This window comes from Equus quagga, chromosome 6 (assembly GCF_021613505.1).
Source record: "Equus quagga isolate Etosha38 chromosome 6, UCLA_HA_Equagga_1.0, whole genome shotgun sequence".
NCBI classification, from domain to species: Eukaryota; Metazoa; Chordata; class Mammalia; order Perissodactyla; family Equidae; genus Equus; species Equus quagga.
The window spans coordinates 17,410,597-17,427,544 of NC_060272.1; the positions used below are offsets into that span (position 1 = coordinate 17,410,597).

At 42.3% G+C, this 16,948-nt stretch overlaps 1 protein-coding gene across 1 annotated transcript in view; it reads left to right on the top strand.

The window, feature by feature from the left end:
• Nucleotides 1-16,948, top strand: part of ABCC4 (ATP binding cassette subfamily C member 4) — a 244,228-nt gene that overhangs the window by 77,085 nt on the left and 150,195 nt on the right. The window contains exons 5-8 of the mRNA XM_046664840.1: nt 3,899-3,988; nt 5,193-5,356; nt 6,756-6,881; nt 7,974-8,223. Of these exons, the coding sequence (XP_046520796.1) occupies nt 3,899-3,988; nt 5,193-5,356; nt 6,756-6,881; nt 7,974-8,223 (630 nt within the window). The remainder of the gene's footprint in view (nt 1-3,898; nt 3,989-5,192; nt 5,357-6,755; nt 6,882-7,973; nt 8,224-16,948) is intronic.

Consider the following 16,948-nt stretch of genomic DNA (forward strand, 5'->3'; position numbering starts at 1 on the left):
TATTTCTTTCTGTACATCTGAGTTTCCATCTGGTATCGTTGCCCTTTAACTTGAAGAATAATCTTTTATAATTTCTTATAGTTCAGATCTGTTGGTGATAAATTCTCTCAGGCTTTGTTTATCTGAAAATGTCTTCATTTCACCCTCATCATTTGAAGGACTGTTTTGTTGGTTATACAATTCTGGGTTGACAGTTACTGTTGTGGATGTTGTTCCACTGTCTTCTTATCTCTGTTGTTTCTGATAATTCAGCCATCAGTTTTACTGTTGTTCCTTGGCATATTATGGGTTTTTCTATGGCTCCTTTCAAGCCTTTTTCTTACTTTTTGGTTTTTGGCAGTTTGACTGATATGCCTAGGCATAGGTCTCTTTGTTTTGATCCTTCTTGGGTTTGCTAAGATTCTTAGGTATGTAAATTAATACTTTCTATCAAACTTGGAAAAATTTCAGCCATTATTTAAGTTACGTAAATTTTTTTCTTCCCTATTTCATTGTTGTCTTCCAGGACTCCAATTGCCCAATATTGTCCCACTGAACCTTCAGGTTTAGTTTTTTTGTTTTTTTCCTTCAATCTTTCTCTTTGTTTCCTGTTTGTTCTTCAGATTGTAAACTATAGAAGAAAGGGTTAATGAATCTGGTGACAGATCAGTAGAAATTATCTGCTATTAAAGTTATCTAGGGTTTTTTTTTTTTTTTTTTTAGGAAGATTAGCTCTGAGCTAACTACTGCCAAACCTCCTCTTTTTGCTGAGGAAGACTGGCTCTGAGCTAACATCCATGCCCATCTTCCTCTGCTTTATATGTGGGATGCCTACCACAACATGGCTTTTGCCAAGCAGTGCCATGTCCACACCCAGGATCCTAAATGGCAAGCCCTGGGCCACTGAGAACCCTGGGCGAAGTGTGCACTTAGCCACTGTGCCACAGGGCTGGCCCCCCTAGGGAATTTTTTGTGTTGTACTTTTTAGTTCTAGAATTTCCATTTGCTTCTTTTTGATAGTGTCTATCTCTCTCCTGAAAGTACCCATCCATTCTCTTATTATAACTATGTTTTCCTTTAAGTACTTGAATATATTTATAATAGTTGTTTTATAGTTCTTGTCTACTAATCCCCAAATCTGGGTCATCTCAGGATCTATTTCTATTGCCTGTGTTTTTTGTCCTTGATTATGGGTCACATTTTCTTTTTCTCTTTTTTAAAGATTTTATTTTTTCCTTCTTCTCCCCAAAGCCTCCCAGTATATAGTTGTATATTCTTAGTTGTGTGTCCTTCTAGTTGTGGTATGTGGGATGCCACCTCAGCACAGCTTGATGAGCGGTGCCATGTCCACGCCTAGGATTCGAGCTCGTGAAACCTTGGACTGCTGAAGCAGAGCCTGCGAACCCAACCACTTGGCCACGGGGCCGGCCCCATGGGTCACATTTTCTTGCTTTGCATGTCTGCTAATTGTTTACTGTGTTGGACATTATGAGGGATAACATTATAAGGAGTCTGGCTTAAAGGGTATTGAGTTTTGTTCTGGTAAGCAATTCCTGGCAGATTGGTCCTGTCAAGATTGGTTCATTCTTTCTACTTATCTGTCTGTTTATCTCTTTCCATACCTACTTACCTATCCACCTAGGGCAGATATTTCCACTTTGAACTTAGTCTAAGTGCATGGCTCTTTCTCTGGAGTGTGATCTCCGTTACTAAGGCATGGCCCTCCTTGTATCTAAGTTGAATGTCTAAGGCACTTATAAAGATGTTTTTCTTCTAGTTGGGCAGATGTTCCAGGGTCTCCTAGCACTGTGTGACTTCTGGAGTCTCCCTTCAGCACTCGGCCCCACTGCCCATGTACAGTGAAGCCCTGGCAAAGTACTCACGGTAAATCCCCACAAAACCTTTCTGGGGCCTACCCTCTACTCCTCTGGCCCACAAATTTCAGGTGTTTCTGCAACTTGGCACATCCATCTCTTCCTCCTTGGCGGGAAACTGCAGTGTTGCCTGGGCAGAAAATGCCCCCAGGCAGAAAACCAGGCCAGTCACTGGGCTTGTTCTTGTATTTCCCTTCTCTCAAGGCTCACAGTCCTGTGCTGCCTGTGTGCAGTGCCTGAGAACAGCTGCTACACAGATTGTGTCCAGTTTTGTAGTTTCACAATAGAGGGCAAGTCTAGGACCAATTATTCTTTCATGGTTGGGAGCAGAAGTCTGGCAGTTTGCCTGCAAGCTGTGTCTTCCTCATTAATAATATTAATGAAACTTCACAGTTTTTTTACTCCTTTATGGAGTATGACTGATTTTCTTTGGACAGATCCTTTATTTCTGTGTTGGCTGCAGAATTATTGTTAACTTATGTTAATACCCAAGTGTCTGAGTTTCCAGAGCCCAGCCTTTTAATCCGTCACTATACCTGGTCATAGAGGTAGCTGAATGACCAGTAGTCCTAATGGTGCTCCCAGAGGAACTTTGTCTTCTGCACAGATTGTCCTCTGCGCCATCCTACCCTGTCCTTCTCATTGTCAGCAGTGGTGGTAGTCTGTAAATGATAATTCCAGTTGGGGGCAGTTGTCTTGAGATTTTTTGAAAACCTTCAGTTTAGAGTGCCATTCTGCCTTAATTTATTTGTTAAAATTAGGTATCACGTATCTACTCCATAATGTATTTTCTGCATGAGGGATTAATGTGTATTTGTATGTAAAATTGGCTTTAAAAATATTTTCAAGATAGTTTTCAGTAATTAAGGCACAATAAGATATGTTTGTTTCCTTTACAGGCACTTCTTTCTTCCTTTTTTAGGGGATCTGTGTGTATATTTTGTGATTGACTCACTTGCATTTGTATAGCATTTTTTACTTTCAAAGTATTTTCTTGTACATCTGGTCCTTCCTTTCCATTCACACAGCCCTGTGCACAGTCTCGTTACCTCTTACATGGACTGTTTCAGTGACCCCTAATTCTCCCTTCTTCTAAGAATCTTCTGGCCCATCACTTCTACAGTTTAATCTTCCTAAAGTTGAGTTTCTTACTCTTATGTACAAACATTCACTAGTCTGGGTTGCCTTCCAAACTCTTTAACTGTTTTCCAGTCCACCTTTTTAGCCAGATTTTGGGTATTCTTTACTCAGCTGCCTCCACGTTTTCCATTCCCTGACTTCTCTGTGCACTGTTCTTTTTACCTAGTGTGCCCATCCTTCTCTCCATGCAGTTTCTTCTCTTAATCGTCCGAGGTCTCCCCACAGTGTCACTCAGTTGAACCTTTCCCAGTTCTCCATGCCAGTAGCGTCCTCCTGTCCAATTCACGCTTGGATTACAGGTGTTTGTACATATCTGTCCCATCTCCAAAGACAGGAAGACACGAGTCCTCAGTCATCGTATCTCCTGAAGACCTGGTGTCCTACACCTAATAGAGAACAAATATTTGCCATTTCACTCTCGCAGGAACCTTATGATCTAGGCGGAGTGAGGGGTTATTTCCATTCACAGAGCGAGGAAACTAAGGCACAGAGTGTTTAAATGGTGCCACACACAGAATTAATGACTGATTCCAGATTTACAGTCCAAGTTCTGTAATTTCTTTCCTTAGACAGCCTCTTCACTCTCACCTAATTTGGCTCAAAATTACTTTAGTTGGCTCCTAAAAGGATCAACTTAGATCCTTTGATAACTTTGGGCATGCCTAAATTCATCAAAAAATGGGTGGGAATTTTGCTCCTCCCTTTGCTATTCTTTGTGGAGCGCAGTGGCCACCACATTGAGGAGCTGAAGCCTGAATGTGGGTCCCCAGAGCCCTGCCATCGTGGGTCCTCCTGCTCATCTTCACGCCACACCAGACCTGGTGCAGAAGCTCTCCGTTTTGCTGTGTCTAAGGGTGACTGACCACTGCAGGCATCCAATTCTCTATTTCCCTCTCTTGTTCCAGGCGCTTCGCCTTAGTAACGTGGCCATGGGGAAGACCACCACAGGCCAGATAGTCAACCTGCTGTCCAACGATGTGAACAAGTTTGACCAGGTAAGCTGCACTGAGGGATCCATTTTCATTTCCCGCTTTTCTTGTGTAGTTTAACTTACTGGAATGTCCCGTGATGGTTTTTGGCCTAGGCCAGGATTTCTGTTGAGGACATATGACCAAGGGTACTTTTTATCCAACTCTCATTTCTTCTGTGTGCAACTTAGAGGTAGTAATACGTGTCGTCTTGTAAACTAGCGTTAGGTTTTTCTAATGTTGCCTATGACATGCTTCAGTAACAAATGGGCAGACAGCAGTGTGCTTGCCTGACTTAGTTCAATGCACGTAGTAGTCCTCCTGGAGAGGCCCTTCTTAGCACGTGGTGCTGGGATTGCTGGCTGAATTGTCTTTCTCCTCCTCTGGATGATGAACTCCTGGTGGGCAGGGTTTGTTCTTTTTCCTGTGCCCTGTACAGTGCCTGCCTCATAGGAAGCCTTTGATAAATAATGCCAAGTGGGTGATCCCTAGCCAGAAATAACCTGCTCTCCTCTATCCTACCACACTTTTTCTTTTTTTTTTACACTTACCATATGAATTTATTGCATTATCCAGGGCATTGTAACTGCTGGTCAGATCTGTATTGCACTAGACTACTTCTCTTTCAATTATTCATTCATCAAACATGAACTGAGGCCCCCTACTCATTTTCAGGGATGCATAAGACTTGATTTCTGCCCTGGAGAAAGGGCAGCCTGACAGGGAGATAAATACACAAGTAATTATGTCCTCTGTACACAGGAACAAGTCCTGCCTTGAGGGAGATCTGGCCATTTCCATTTCACCACAGTCCCTTCCCTGTATTAATTACAGCCATTGTTCAGTAGGAATTAGAATTCAGTGGGAGAGACTGGAGAATGTGGGCAGGTATCATCATACAGGCTTTCCTGGGGAGCCACAGGGGAGATGAGGCTGAATTTTGTGGCAGAGAGAGTTTAGGGGAGTCCTGAGCTCATCTGTGGGATAGACAAAATGGAGATCTTCTTTCCAGCCCTGCTGGTTGAGTTCTCCCTGGAGGAGCCGGAACCCTGCCCTGAGCTACCCAGGAATGGTGGATGCTTGGGTGTCTGCTTGAACAGCTTTAAAGCCCATTGTGATCGTTTCTGTTTAGTTTCCTGCCTGTTCTTTCAGAGACGACTGTTTCTATACTGTGTTCTTACTGCTTTTGTTTTTATATAGTCCTAAGAACACTCTGTCTTTTTCTTTTAAGGTGACAATATTCTTGCACTTTCTGTGGGCAGGGCCACTGCAGGCTATCGCAGTAACTGGCCTGCTCTGGATGGAAATAGGAATTTCATGTCTTGCCGGGATGGCAGTTCTCGTCATTCTTCTGCCTTTGCAAAGCTGCTTCGGGAAGTTGTTCTCGTATTTCCGGTAAGAGAAACATTGGTTTAAAAAATAGGTAATGTGGGGGCTGGCCTGGGGCTATAGTGGTTAAGTTCGTGGCCTGGGGTTCACAGGTTTGGATCCTGGGCACAGACTTACACACCGCTTGGCAAGCCATGCTGTGGCAGCATCCCACATAGAAAGTAGAGGAAGATGGGCACAGTTGTTAGCTCAGGACCAATCTTCCTCAGCAAAAAAGAGGAGGATTGGCGGCAGATGTTAGCTCAGGGCTAATCTTCCTCCAAAAAAAAAAAAAGGTAATGTGTATTTGGTAACATCCACAGTCTGCCCAGTGGTTTTGTTCAAAAACAGAACACTTTTCGTGTGTCGTTGACCCTTCAGGCTTAGCCAGTGGAGGCTCCAGCTGCAAGCTGAAGGCTGATCTTGAAAGGGGGAAAGGTGGAGACGTTTACTGGCTCCTCCCAGCTAACTTTTCAGGCCCAATCCCTCAGTAACTAGAGTGTCCTTAAGCAGAATTTACGTATGTTGTAAATTCTTAATGTTGTAATGTCTTAAGTGATAATACATTTACATATCTTTGAGGCCCAATTCTAGCTGCATGTATTTTTGTTTTGATTTGTATGATTTGTTTTGATTTTCAGGTGTGTATGTGTGTGTCTTGTTTTTAATTCAGTGTTTCCGTTAAGTTTATAAACTCCCTGAGGGCGAAGTTGATCATAATTGTGTCTGATAAAGTCCCACAGTCCTGGCAGCACGTGTGGTAGAAAAGTGGCTGGTGATGAAGAGCCTCATGGTGATGAAGTGAATTGACCTCAAGCGGGTGCAGAGGGTTGAAAGTGGGTCATTGTCAAGGTCGTCAGGAGGATGGAGAGGTTGTGCTCTTAGATGTACACTGAGGTTTTTTTTGTGCCTTTAGTGTGGTGTCTTCTCTCCTTGGAATTTCCTTTCCCCTCTTTGCCATGGAGAAATGTTCCTTATCCTTCAAGGCCCATTCTAAGGCTTCCAGAACCCTGAAACTTTTCTTGCTCCCTCTTTCCTAGTAGAGTTAACAGCCCTTTCTTTTCTGCTCCCTTGCAGTTTATTCCTGTTTTATTATACCATGGCCAACTGTATTCTTGTTATATTCGGGTGCTTTTCTGCCTTCCCTACCCAGCCATGACCTCCTTGAGTGACAGCTTGCATCCATCTCATTTCCAGTCTTCCTTAGCAGATATTTCAAGTTCTCCAAATGACTTCTTGAATTGGGATGAATTGTTGACTTCCTAATTGAAGTCATTTTCCATTTGTACTTTGAGTCGGACCTGCCCGTGTTGTCATTGTGAAAAAGCTGTAGGAACTCGTGATCTTTAGTCTCTGCCTGTGCCCGCTGCTATCAGGAAGTCGGTCTGTGGTCACTGTGGCTCATCTCTTACGTCTGTCCCCTTAGGAGTAAGACCGCAACCTTCACAGACATCAGGATCAGGACCATGAATGAAGTTATAACTGGCATAAGAATAATAAAAATGTATGCTTGGGAAAAGTCATTTGCAGAACTTATTACCAGTTTCAGAAGGTAAGTTTTTGTACGTATCACACCATATTTTTGTACTTTTCTGCTTCCTGTTTTTACTGAATGGTTTTAGAACTCTTACTAAATTTTTGCATGAGGGTGAATTTAAATACTGTCCGCTCCACCCCCGACTGCATGTGGCAGTAGGGTTAGGTAGAATAGCACAGCACCTCATTTTAACCTGCTCTTCCCTTTAGCATCTTCTTAAAGGAAAAAATGTACATGCTTCATACTTATACAGAAATGAAATTCCAAATGTTCCTTAATACCTCAAATCCCAAACAAGCAGTGATTCTAAGATGTTTGTATTTGAGACTAGGACATTTAAACTAAGACTATCATTTATATTAATGTAGCACAAATAGGAAGATTATAGAGATTGGGTATACTGTATCGGGCCAAACTCTATGAATCAGTATTATTCATTTGAAACAGAGCCATGGAAATACTGCTGCTTCTATTTGTAGAATCTTTTTTGGTCTTTCAATTTAAGTATTTGATTAGTTTTTGTTCTCCAGCATGTGGTGCTATAATTCTCTGCCAGCGCCCTGCCAGCTCTCACATTTGCACTTTTGTGGGTGCACCTCCCTCTGCTGCGAATTCATGCTCACCTTCATCCTTCTCTGGCTCCCACCAGGCCCGACTAACCCAACTCATCCTCTCAGGTTCCATGTGCGTGCAACTCACCCTGACTCCACTGTTCTGAGTTAGATGCATTGTCTTCTCCCACCAGTTCATGGGCTCCTGGAGGGATGGGCTGTATCTTTCTGTCATCAGTGAGGTGCCCAGCACAGGACTTGTGTTTACGAATGCTTGTTGAATGAATGTTCAAACCCAGTTTGATTGACCCAAAATGTTAAAGGGTCACATAAACCCTCCATTTAGTTGGGTGAGTGAAGCGGTGATGAAGTGTGTGATCCTTGTGTTGGAGCTGGCCCCAGGGTGTGTGCTGTAGAATATTTCCACGATGTAAGGGATGGTTTTATCTTAATCTGTGTCCACTCCTTAGAAAGGGACCACATGCAAAAGGCACTTGAATTCATGACTTTAATGTCAGTGCTTCCTTTGAAACCTATATCCTACTCTCTTTTCCAGGAAGGAAATCGCCAAGATTCTGAGAAGTTCCTACCTTAGAGGAATGAATTTGGCGTCATTTTTCATTGCAAGCAAAATCATCGTTTTTGTGACCTTCACCACCTATGTGCTCCTGGGCAATGTGATCACAGCCAGCCGTGTGTTTGTGGCAATGACACTGTATGGGGCTGTGCGTGTGACCGTCACCCTCTTCTTCCCCTCGGCCATTGAGAGAGTCTCGGAGGCAGTTGTCAGCATCCGAAGAATCCAGGTTTGGTGCCCAATAACTTTTTTTTTTAAATTTTTTTAAATTTTAAATTTTAAACTTTTTTAATTGCAGTATTATTGGATTATAACATTATATAGCTTTCAGATGTACATCGTAATATATTTCAAAATCTGTGTACATTACATCATGTTCCCCACCCAAAAATTAATTATAGTCCATCCCCTCACATGTGAGCCTAATCACCCCTTTTGCCCTCCCCTCCCTTCCCCCATGGTAACCACCAGTCCAATCTCCACTGCTATGTGTGTGTTTGTAGTTTTTATCTTCTACTTATGGGTGAGATCATACGGTATTTGACTTTCTCCCTCTGACTAATTTCACTCAGCATAATCTCCTCAAGGACCATCCATGTTGTCTCAAATGGCCGGATTTCATCATTTCTTATGGCTGAGTAGTATTCCATTGTGTATAAATACCACATCTTCTTTATCAATTTGTCCCTTGATGGGCGCCTAGGGTGCTTCCAAGTCTTGGCTATTGTGAGTAATGCTGCAATGAACATAGGGGTGCAAGTATATCTTTATGCCTTTGCATTTTCAAGTTCTTTGGATAAATACCCAGCAGTGGGATAGCTGGATCATATGGTAGAGCTATCCTTAGTTGTGGGTCCTTGGGTCCTTATAGTTGTGGCATGTGGGATGCTGTCTTAGCATGGTTTAATGAGCTGTGCCATGTCCGCGCCCAGGATTTCAACTGGCGAAACCCTGGGCCACCAAAGTAGAGTGCGCAAACTTAACCACTCGGCCACGGAGCTGGCCCCTACTTTCATTCTTTTGCATGTGGCTGTCCAGTTTTCCCAACACCATTGATTGAAGAGACTCTCCTTTCTACATTGCATGCTCTTGGCTCCCTTGTCGAATATTAACTGTCCATAAATGTGTGGGTTTATTTCTGGGCTCTCAGTTCTGTTCCATTGATCTGTGTGTCCGTTTTTGTGCCAGTACCATGCTGTTTTGGTTACTATGGCTTTGTGGTATATTTTGAAATCAGGGAGTGTGATACCCCAAGCTTTGTTCTTTTTTCTCAGGAATCCTTTGGCTATTTGGGTCTTTTGTTGTTCCGTATAAATTTGAGGATTCTTTTGTTCTATTTCTCTGAAAAATGTTGTTGGCACTTTGATAGGGATTGCGTTGAATCTGTAGATTGCTTTAGAAAGTATGGACATTTTAACGATGTTAATTCTTCCAATCCTAGAGCAGGGAATATCTTTCCATTTCTTTGTGTCGTCTTTGATTTCTTTCAAAAATGTTTTTTAGTTTTTGGTGTGCAGATCCTTCACCTCTTTGGTTAAGTTAATTCCTAGGTATTTTATTCTTTGTTGCAGTTGCAAATAGGATCATATTCTTAATTTCCCTTTCTGCTACTTTGTTGTTAGTGTATAGAATGCAACCGATTTTTGTATGGTGATTTTGTATCCCATGACTTGAATGTATTCATTTATTGTTTCTGAAAGTTTTTTAGTTTATTCTTTAGGGTTTTCTGTATATAAAATCGTGTCGTCTGCAAAGAGTGACAGTTTCACTTCTTTTCCAGTATGGATCCCTTTTATTTCTTTTTCATGCCTGATTGCTCTGGCTAGGACTTCCAATACTGTGTTAAGTAAGAGTGGTGACAGTGGGCATCCTTGTCTGGTTCCTGTTCTTAGAGGGATAGCTTTCAGTTTTCTCCATTGAGAATGATATTTGCTGTGGGTTTGTCATATATGGCTTTCATTATGTTGAGGTATTTTCCTTCTATACCCATTTTATTTAGAGTTTTATCATAAATGGATGCTATATCTTGTCAAATGCTTTCTCTGCATCTATTGAGATGATCATGTAATTTTTATTCTTCATTTTGTTAATGTCGTGTAGCACGTTGATAAGTTTGCAGATGTTGAACCATCCCTGCAACCCTGGAATGAAACCCTCTTGATTGTGATGTATGATCTTTTTAATGTATTGTTGTATTTGATTTGCTAGTATTTTGTTGAGGATTTTTGCATCGATGTTCATCAGTGATATTGCCCTGTAATTTTCTTTTTTTGTGTTGTCCTTGTCTGTTGTTGGTATCAGGATGACATTGGCTTCGTAGAATGACTTAGGAAGCATCCCCTTTTCTTCAATTTTTTGGAAGAGTTTGAGAAGGATAGGTATTAAGTCTTCTTTGAATATTTGGTATAATTTACTAGGGAAACCATCTGGTCCTGAACTTTTATTTTTTGGGAGGTTTTTTTTTTGTTTAAGATTTTATTTTTCCTTTTTCTCCCAAAGCCCCCTGGTACATAGTTGTGTATTTTTAGCTGTGGGTCCTTCTAGTTGTGGCATGTGGGATGCCGCCTCAGTGTGGCCTGATGAGCGGTGCCATGTCTGTGCCCAGGATTCAAACCAGTGAAACCCTGGGCCACCACAGCAAAGTGTGCGAACTTAGCCACTCAGCCATGGGGCCGGCCCTTTTTTGGGAGGTTTTTGATTGCTGTTTCTATCTCCTTACTGGTGATTGGTCTATTAAAATTCTCTACTTCTTCTTGGTCCAGTTTTGGAAGGTTGTATGTTTCTAAGAATTTATTCATTTCTTCTGGATTATCCAATTTGTTGGTGTATAGCTTTTCATAGTATTCTCTTATTGTCTTTTGTGTTTCTGAGGTGTCCATTGCAGTCTCTCCTCTTTCATTTCTGATTTTATTTATTTGAGCCTTCTCTCATTTTTCTTGGTGAGTCTAGCAAAGGGTTTGTCAACTTTGTTTATCTTTTCAAAGAACCAGCTCATGGTTTCATTAATTTTTTCTATTTTTTTAGTCTCTATTTTGTTTATTTCTTCTCTGATTTTTATTATTTCCTTCCTTCTGCTGATTTTTGGGCTTGCTTTGTTGTTCTTTTTCCAGTACCTTTAGATGCGCTTTTAGATTGTCTATTTGGGATTTTTCTTCTTTGTTGAGGTAGGCCTGAATGGCTATAAACTTCCCTCTTAGAACCACTTTTGCTGTATCCCACAGATTTTGGCATGTCGTATTTTCATTTTCATTTGTCTCCAGGAATTTTTTTATTTCTTCTTTGATTTCTTCATTGACCCAATTGTTCAGTAGCATTTTGTTTAATCTCCACATTTTTGTGGCTTTTCTGGTTTTCTTCCTGTAGTTGATTTCTAGTTTCATACCTTTGTGGTCAGAGAAGATGCATGGTATTATTTTGATCTTCTCAAATTTATTGAGACTTGTTTTGGGGCCTAATATGTGATCAATCCTGGAGAATGTTCCATGTGCCTTTGAAAAGAATGTGTATTCTGTGGTTTTTGGATGGAATGTTCTGTATATATCTACTAGGTCCATCTGGTCTAATGTGTTATTTAAGGCCTGTGTTTCCTTATTGATCTTCTGTTTGGATGATCTATCCATTAGTGTAAGTGGAGTGTTAAAGTCCCCTACTATTATTGTGTTACTGTCTGTTTCTCCTTTTATGTCTGTTAATAATTGCTTTATATATTTAGGTGCTCCTGTGTTGAGTGTATAGATATTTGCAAGTGTTCTTGTTGGATTGTTCCCTTTATCATTATGTAGCGCCCATCTTTGTTTCTTGTTATAGTTTTTGTTTTAAAGTCTATTTTGTCTGATGTAAGTATTGCTACCCCCGCTTTATTCTCTTTGCCATTTGCATGCAATATCTTTTTCCATCCTTTCACTTTCAGTTTTTGAGTATCTTTAGGTCTGAAGTGTGTCTCTTGTATGCAGCATATGTGTGGGTCTTGTTTTTTTATCCAGTTGACCACCCTATGCCTTTTGATTGGAGCATTTAGTCCATTGACATTTAAAGTAGCTATTGATAAATATGTATTTATTGCCATTCTTTCCCTTTTTTTTCTGGGTGCTTTAGTAGTTCTTCTCTGTTCCTTTCTTTTTCTCTTGCTCTCTTCCCTTGTGGTTTGATGGCTTTCTTTAGTAATATTTTGATTTCTTTTGTCTTACTTTTTTGCTTACTTATTATAGGTTTCTGATTTGTGATTGCTATGAGGATCCTATTTAATATTCTACGTATATAGCAGTCTGTATTGAGCTGATAGACGCTTTAGCTTGACCTCTTTCTAAAAACTCTACTTTTTCACTCCCCTCCTCCCACATTTTATGTTTTTGAAATCATATATAGTCTGTTTAGTGTGTGTCTGTCCCTTACCCTCTTATCATTGAAATAGGTGATTTTAGTACATTTGTCTTTTAACCTTCCTATTATCTTCACAGGTAGTTGATCTGCTACCTTTACTATATTTTTACTGTTACAAATGATTTTATTGCCTGGGGTTTTTTTTGGTTTCCTTTTTTTTTTTTTTGGTAATTTTTTTTTATCTCTATTTGTGGTCATTGCCTTCCCACTTAAATAAGTCCCTCTGGCATTTCTTTTAGAACTGGTTTCTTGGTGATAAACTCCTTTAATTTTTCCTTGTCTGGGAAGCTCTTTATCTCTCCTTCCATTCTGAGTGATAACCTTTATGGATAGAGTATTCTTGGCTGTAGGTTTTTTCCTTTTAGCACTTTAAACACATCGTGCCATTCTCTTCTCACTTGTAGGGTCTTGGCTGAGAAGTCCACTGATAGCCTTATGGGCTTTCCTTCGTATGTCACTTGTGGCCTTTCTCTTGCTGCTTTTAGGATTCTCTCTTTATCTTTAATTTTGGACATTTTAATTATAATGTGTCTTGGTGTGGGCCTCTTTGGGCTTATCTTGTTTGGAGCTCTCTGTGCTTCTTGTACTTGTATATCTGTTTCCATCCTTAGGTTAGGAAAATTTTCATCTATTATTTCTTCAAATAAATTTTCTGCCCCTTTGTCTCTGTCTTCTCCTTCTGGGACACCTGTGATCCGAATGTTAGCACACTTAATATTGTCCCAGAATTCCCTTAGTCTGTTCTCATTCTGTCTAATTTTTTTTTCTTTGTTCAGTTTGGGTGGTTTCCTTTAGTCTTTCGTCTAGCTCGCTGATGTGTTCTTCTGCATCCTCTACACTGCTCTTGAGTCCCTGTAGTGAATTTTTCATTTTCAGTATTCTTCATTTCTGATTGGTTCTTTTTTATATTTTCCAGTTCTTTCCTGATGAGCTCGCTGTGTACATCCAATTTTCTCCCAATATCTGAGCATCCTTATGATATTTTGTTTGAACTCTTTGTCGACTAGGTCGCCTATTTCTGTTTCATCTAGTCCTTTTTTGGGGTTTTGTCCTGTTCCCTTGCTTGGAATGTAGTCCTTTGTCTCTTCATTATGCCTCTTTCTCTGTGCTATTTTCTTTGTATTTGGTGAGTCCTGATCTTGGAGAAGTGGCCTTATGTATGAGATGTCTTTTGAGGCCCAGCAATGTACTTCCCTCTCATCACTGGTTCAAAAGATCCAGGAGTGACCGCTTTGTGGGTTACTTGTGTCCTTCTGCTGTGGCAGGTTTGCTCTTAATGCAGGTACCCAGGGAGTCTAGTCTTTCCTTCCCTGGCCAGCTGTTTGTAAATCTGGTTTGGGGAGCCTCAGCACCATTGGCTACAAGGTCTAACAGCACACTCCTGTTGCAGTTTTCCTCTTAATTGGGTTGGTACCCAGTGTAGCTGGTTGCTAGGCTCAGGGGCTTACATTTGCTATAGGCCTCAGGCCCACAAGGCTGTTGTCAGTTCTTTTAGGAGTGCAGCTGAGTGGGGCTGGCCCTAGGCAGGGAGCACTCAGTTGTTTCAGGCTTTGAAAGGTGGGGTGATCCTTTTTCTGGCTATTTGTGAAGCACAGGTCTCCTGCTGCTGGTAAGCCTCACCCCCAACAGGACCACACACACCATCAACACAGTCCTGGTCTGTGGACACTTCCCAACCCCCTGGAGCGTACCCCATCACCACACTGCAGATGTCCCCACCTCTCCACCAGTGCCCCCACAGTTCACCTATTCCTCACACAGGCCCTGCCCCACAGAGGTGGACACATTCACCTGCCTGTAGAGGATCAAGGCACCCAGTCAATGTAGGCTGAAAAGTAGCCTGAAGGTTTGCTGTTGCGTGGGGTTGGTCCCTAGGGCGGCTGCCTGCCCTGGCTGAACTAGATTAAATCTGCACTCTAGTGAGTGTGGCAGACCTCTGGGCTAACAGGCCACTGGAAGAACCTCAATGGTGTCTACCAGGGTCTGTGTCAGCACGCCTGGACCAGTTCAGAACAATGGCCCCTACCAATGTCTCAGTCTCCGGAGAGGTCCGTCCTCTTACAAAGATGCCCCCAAAGCCCACCAGGTGAGTCTCATTCACCAAAAGACTGTCAGCCTTCTCTCTGGTGATTTTAGGTTGCTGAAATGAGTGAATTTGTGCATGGGCCCTTTAAGGTCCGGGTCTTTTCAGCTTTCATCTGATAGCTTTTCTGGGGGGTATCCCTGCTGCAGCAAAGCCAGATAGTAAAACCCTCCTCTCAGTTGGGCTGAGTCTGAAGGATGGTTATAGCAGTACCACCCCCGCTCTGGACCTCACTCCTCCAGGGAGGGCTGTGTACCTTAGGGTGGCTCCCGCCTGGCCAGCTGAGAAGCTGCGCTGTTCCCAAAGGTGGCTTTGTTCTTCTCTAGCAGGAATTTCTGCCTCTTCTGCCTTAGTCAGGACTGTCCCTTGTGGTGGGGCTTCTTTTTATCCAGTTTTCAGTTTTGTGTCTTGGGTAATTTTTCCGAAAATAGTTGTGACCTGGTTGTGTTCGTGGGAGGAGATGAGTTCAGAGTCTGCTTATGCCGCCATCTTGACGAGATCCCACCAATAACTTTTTAAAGTTGTTGGTGGATTTTAAGTAAAATTGCGCCTCCTTTGGTTTAGTGTTGGTGTGTTCCTGCTGGTCAGGTTTAGCTCTCTCAGCACCACAGCTGCCGTCATTCCAAAATGTCGTACAAACTCCCCTGTCTTCTTAGGTCGAGTGTGGTACAAATCACATAGGATTCACTGACCATTTATGATGTAAATGGCAGCAGCACAGGACTCTTGATGTACCGGTGATAACTGTAGGGTGACCAAAATGTCAAAAAGCAGAAGCAGCAAGCAGGTTTCATCTCCTCTGCCAACTCGAGCAACTGGGTAGTGACTGCATGCAGTCCTGGGGTGAACAGGATTCCTCTCTGGGACAGGAAGGAAAGAGCGTGCTCCTTGGGCAGGGGGAGTGGCGTCAGCCTCACCTGGTTCTCTCTGTTTAGAATGGATTCTATTCCTCCGTAGATGCTTTGCACGTTGATTTCTGAGTATGCCTTTTGGATCTCTGCCTTTGCGTCCCTGCCCCTGTTCTGTTTTCACTTTTTCTTACTGTCTGAATGTATCTCTGGCCGGCCTCTTCCTTTCAAATTTGTTGATTTCCATCATACCCGCTATCTCCTTTTCCTAACTAGCTGTCGCTAAATTCCCGGGGACCAGTAATTTATATCACCAAGATAAGGGCCTGACACACAGTGGGTGCTCAAGTATTTGTGTGTTTATGAATAGGTCTAAAATGATGATTAATTGGCTGTGTGAATGGCCTGGGCGTGAACCTGAGTGTCCGGCCTTTACGAAAACTCTGGTTTGTTCCTGCTTCTCCACAGTGATGGATGCCCGGGAATAGATCTCTAAGTGGAGTTAGATAGCTCTGGGTGTGATTTTCTTTTTTTGAGGTGGGGGAGGATGGGGAGGGTCTTGTCATAAAAGCTGAGATTCTTTTATTATGAAATTTTTATACTATAAGATAGTATTACCCATAAAACAGATCAGTTCTGAGGGATCAGTCCTGCTCCCTGAGTTAATCATTCTTTCTGACAGGGGCTTCTAGCAACATTGTTAACGGATGGCCCATGCAGTTCAATAAAGTATCTTTTATGTAGCTTTCACATCTTGAAAGAAAGCATGTAGGAATATACTTTGACCATAGTGACTTTCTAAGTGTGCACTATCCCTTTTCCAGAAGGTAGCCTCACATATAAATTGAGCTGCTGTAACTTTGTTGTTGATGCTGCTGCAGCCGCCATCTTTGATGCTCCTGTAAGTGCTTACGATGGACCAGGCTGTCGGGAAGCCTTTGCACATTTATCTCATTTAATCCTGACAGCAGTGGAATGAGATAAACATTAATGTCCCCACTTTCCAGGTAAGGGATCAGGTTCCTGGAAATGGTGAAATAGCTTGCCCAACCTCACATTTGTAAATGATAGAACTAGGATTCTGCATCAACCCTGGTTTCTTAACCATTGTTACATTCCTGCACTGCCTTCTTCATACTTTCTGACACGTTGGCTATTTCCTTAAGTGTGGTTTTCATCATCTAGTCTTATTCTGAAGGCCTTCGGATGTTTCCTGTTTCCTGAAGAATGAGACTTTTAAATTCTAGACCGGCCGCACTGTGTTTCCCAGCATGTGACCCTCTACTCTGGCTGGGGTGTTGTCTCTGCCACGTGCCAAATTCATCCCCACTTGTGGGTCTTTGCTCGCTCTGTTTGGTCCCCTGGGTTGCTCTCTCTTCTGTCCTTGATTTAGGCAACTGCTGGTGGGCCCTCTGGCCGGCCGCCACGATGCTCTTCCAGCTTCCACGACTGCTGTTCATGCTGATCTCAGGCTTCCATTTATGCACAAGGCCAGTGCCACACCACTTAACATTACGTCAAAGGGGGAGAATCTGGCTCACCAGGAGTATTTTAAGCCCCTTGACAGCAGATGGTATCTGATAGTTCTTTTGCACAGTGCATGGCCCATGTTGGACACACAGTGGGCATCAAATACTGCATTA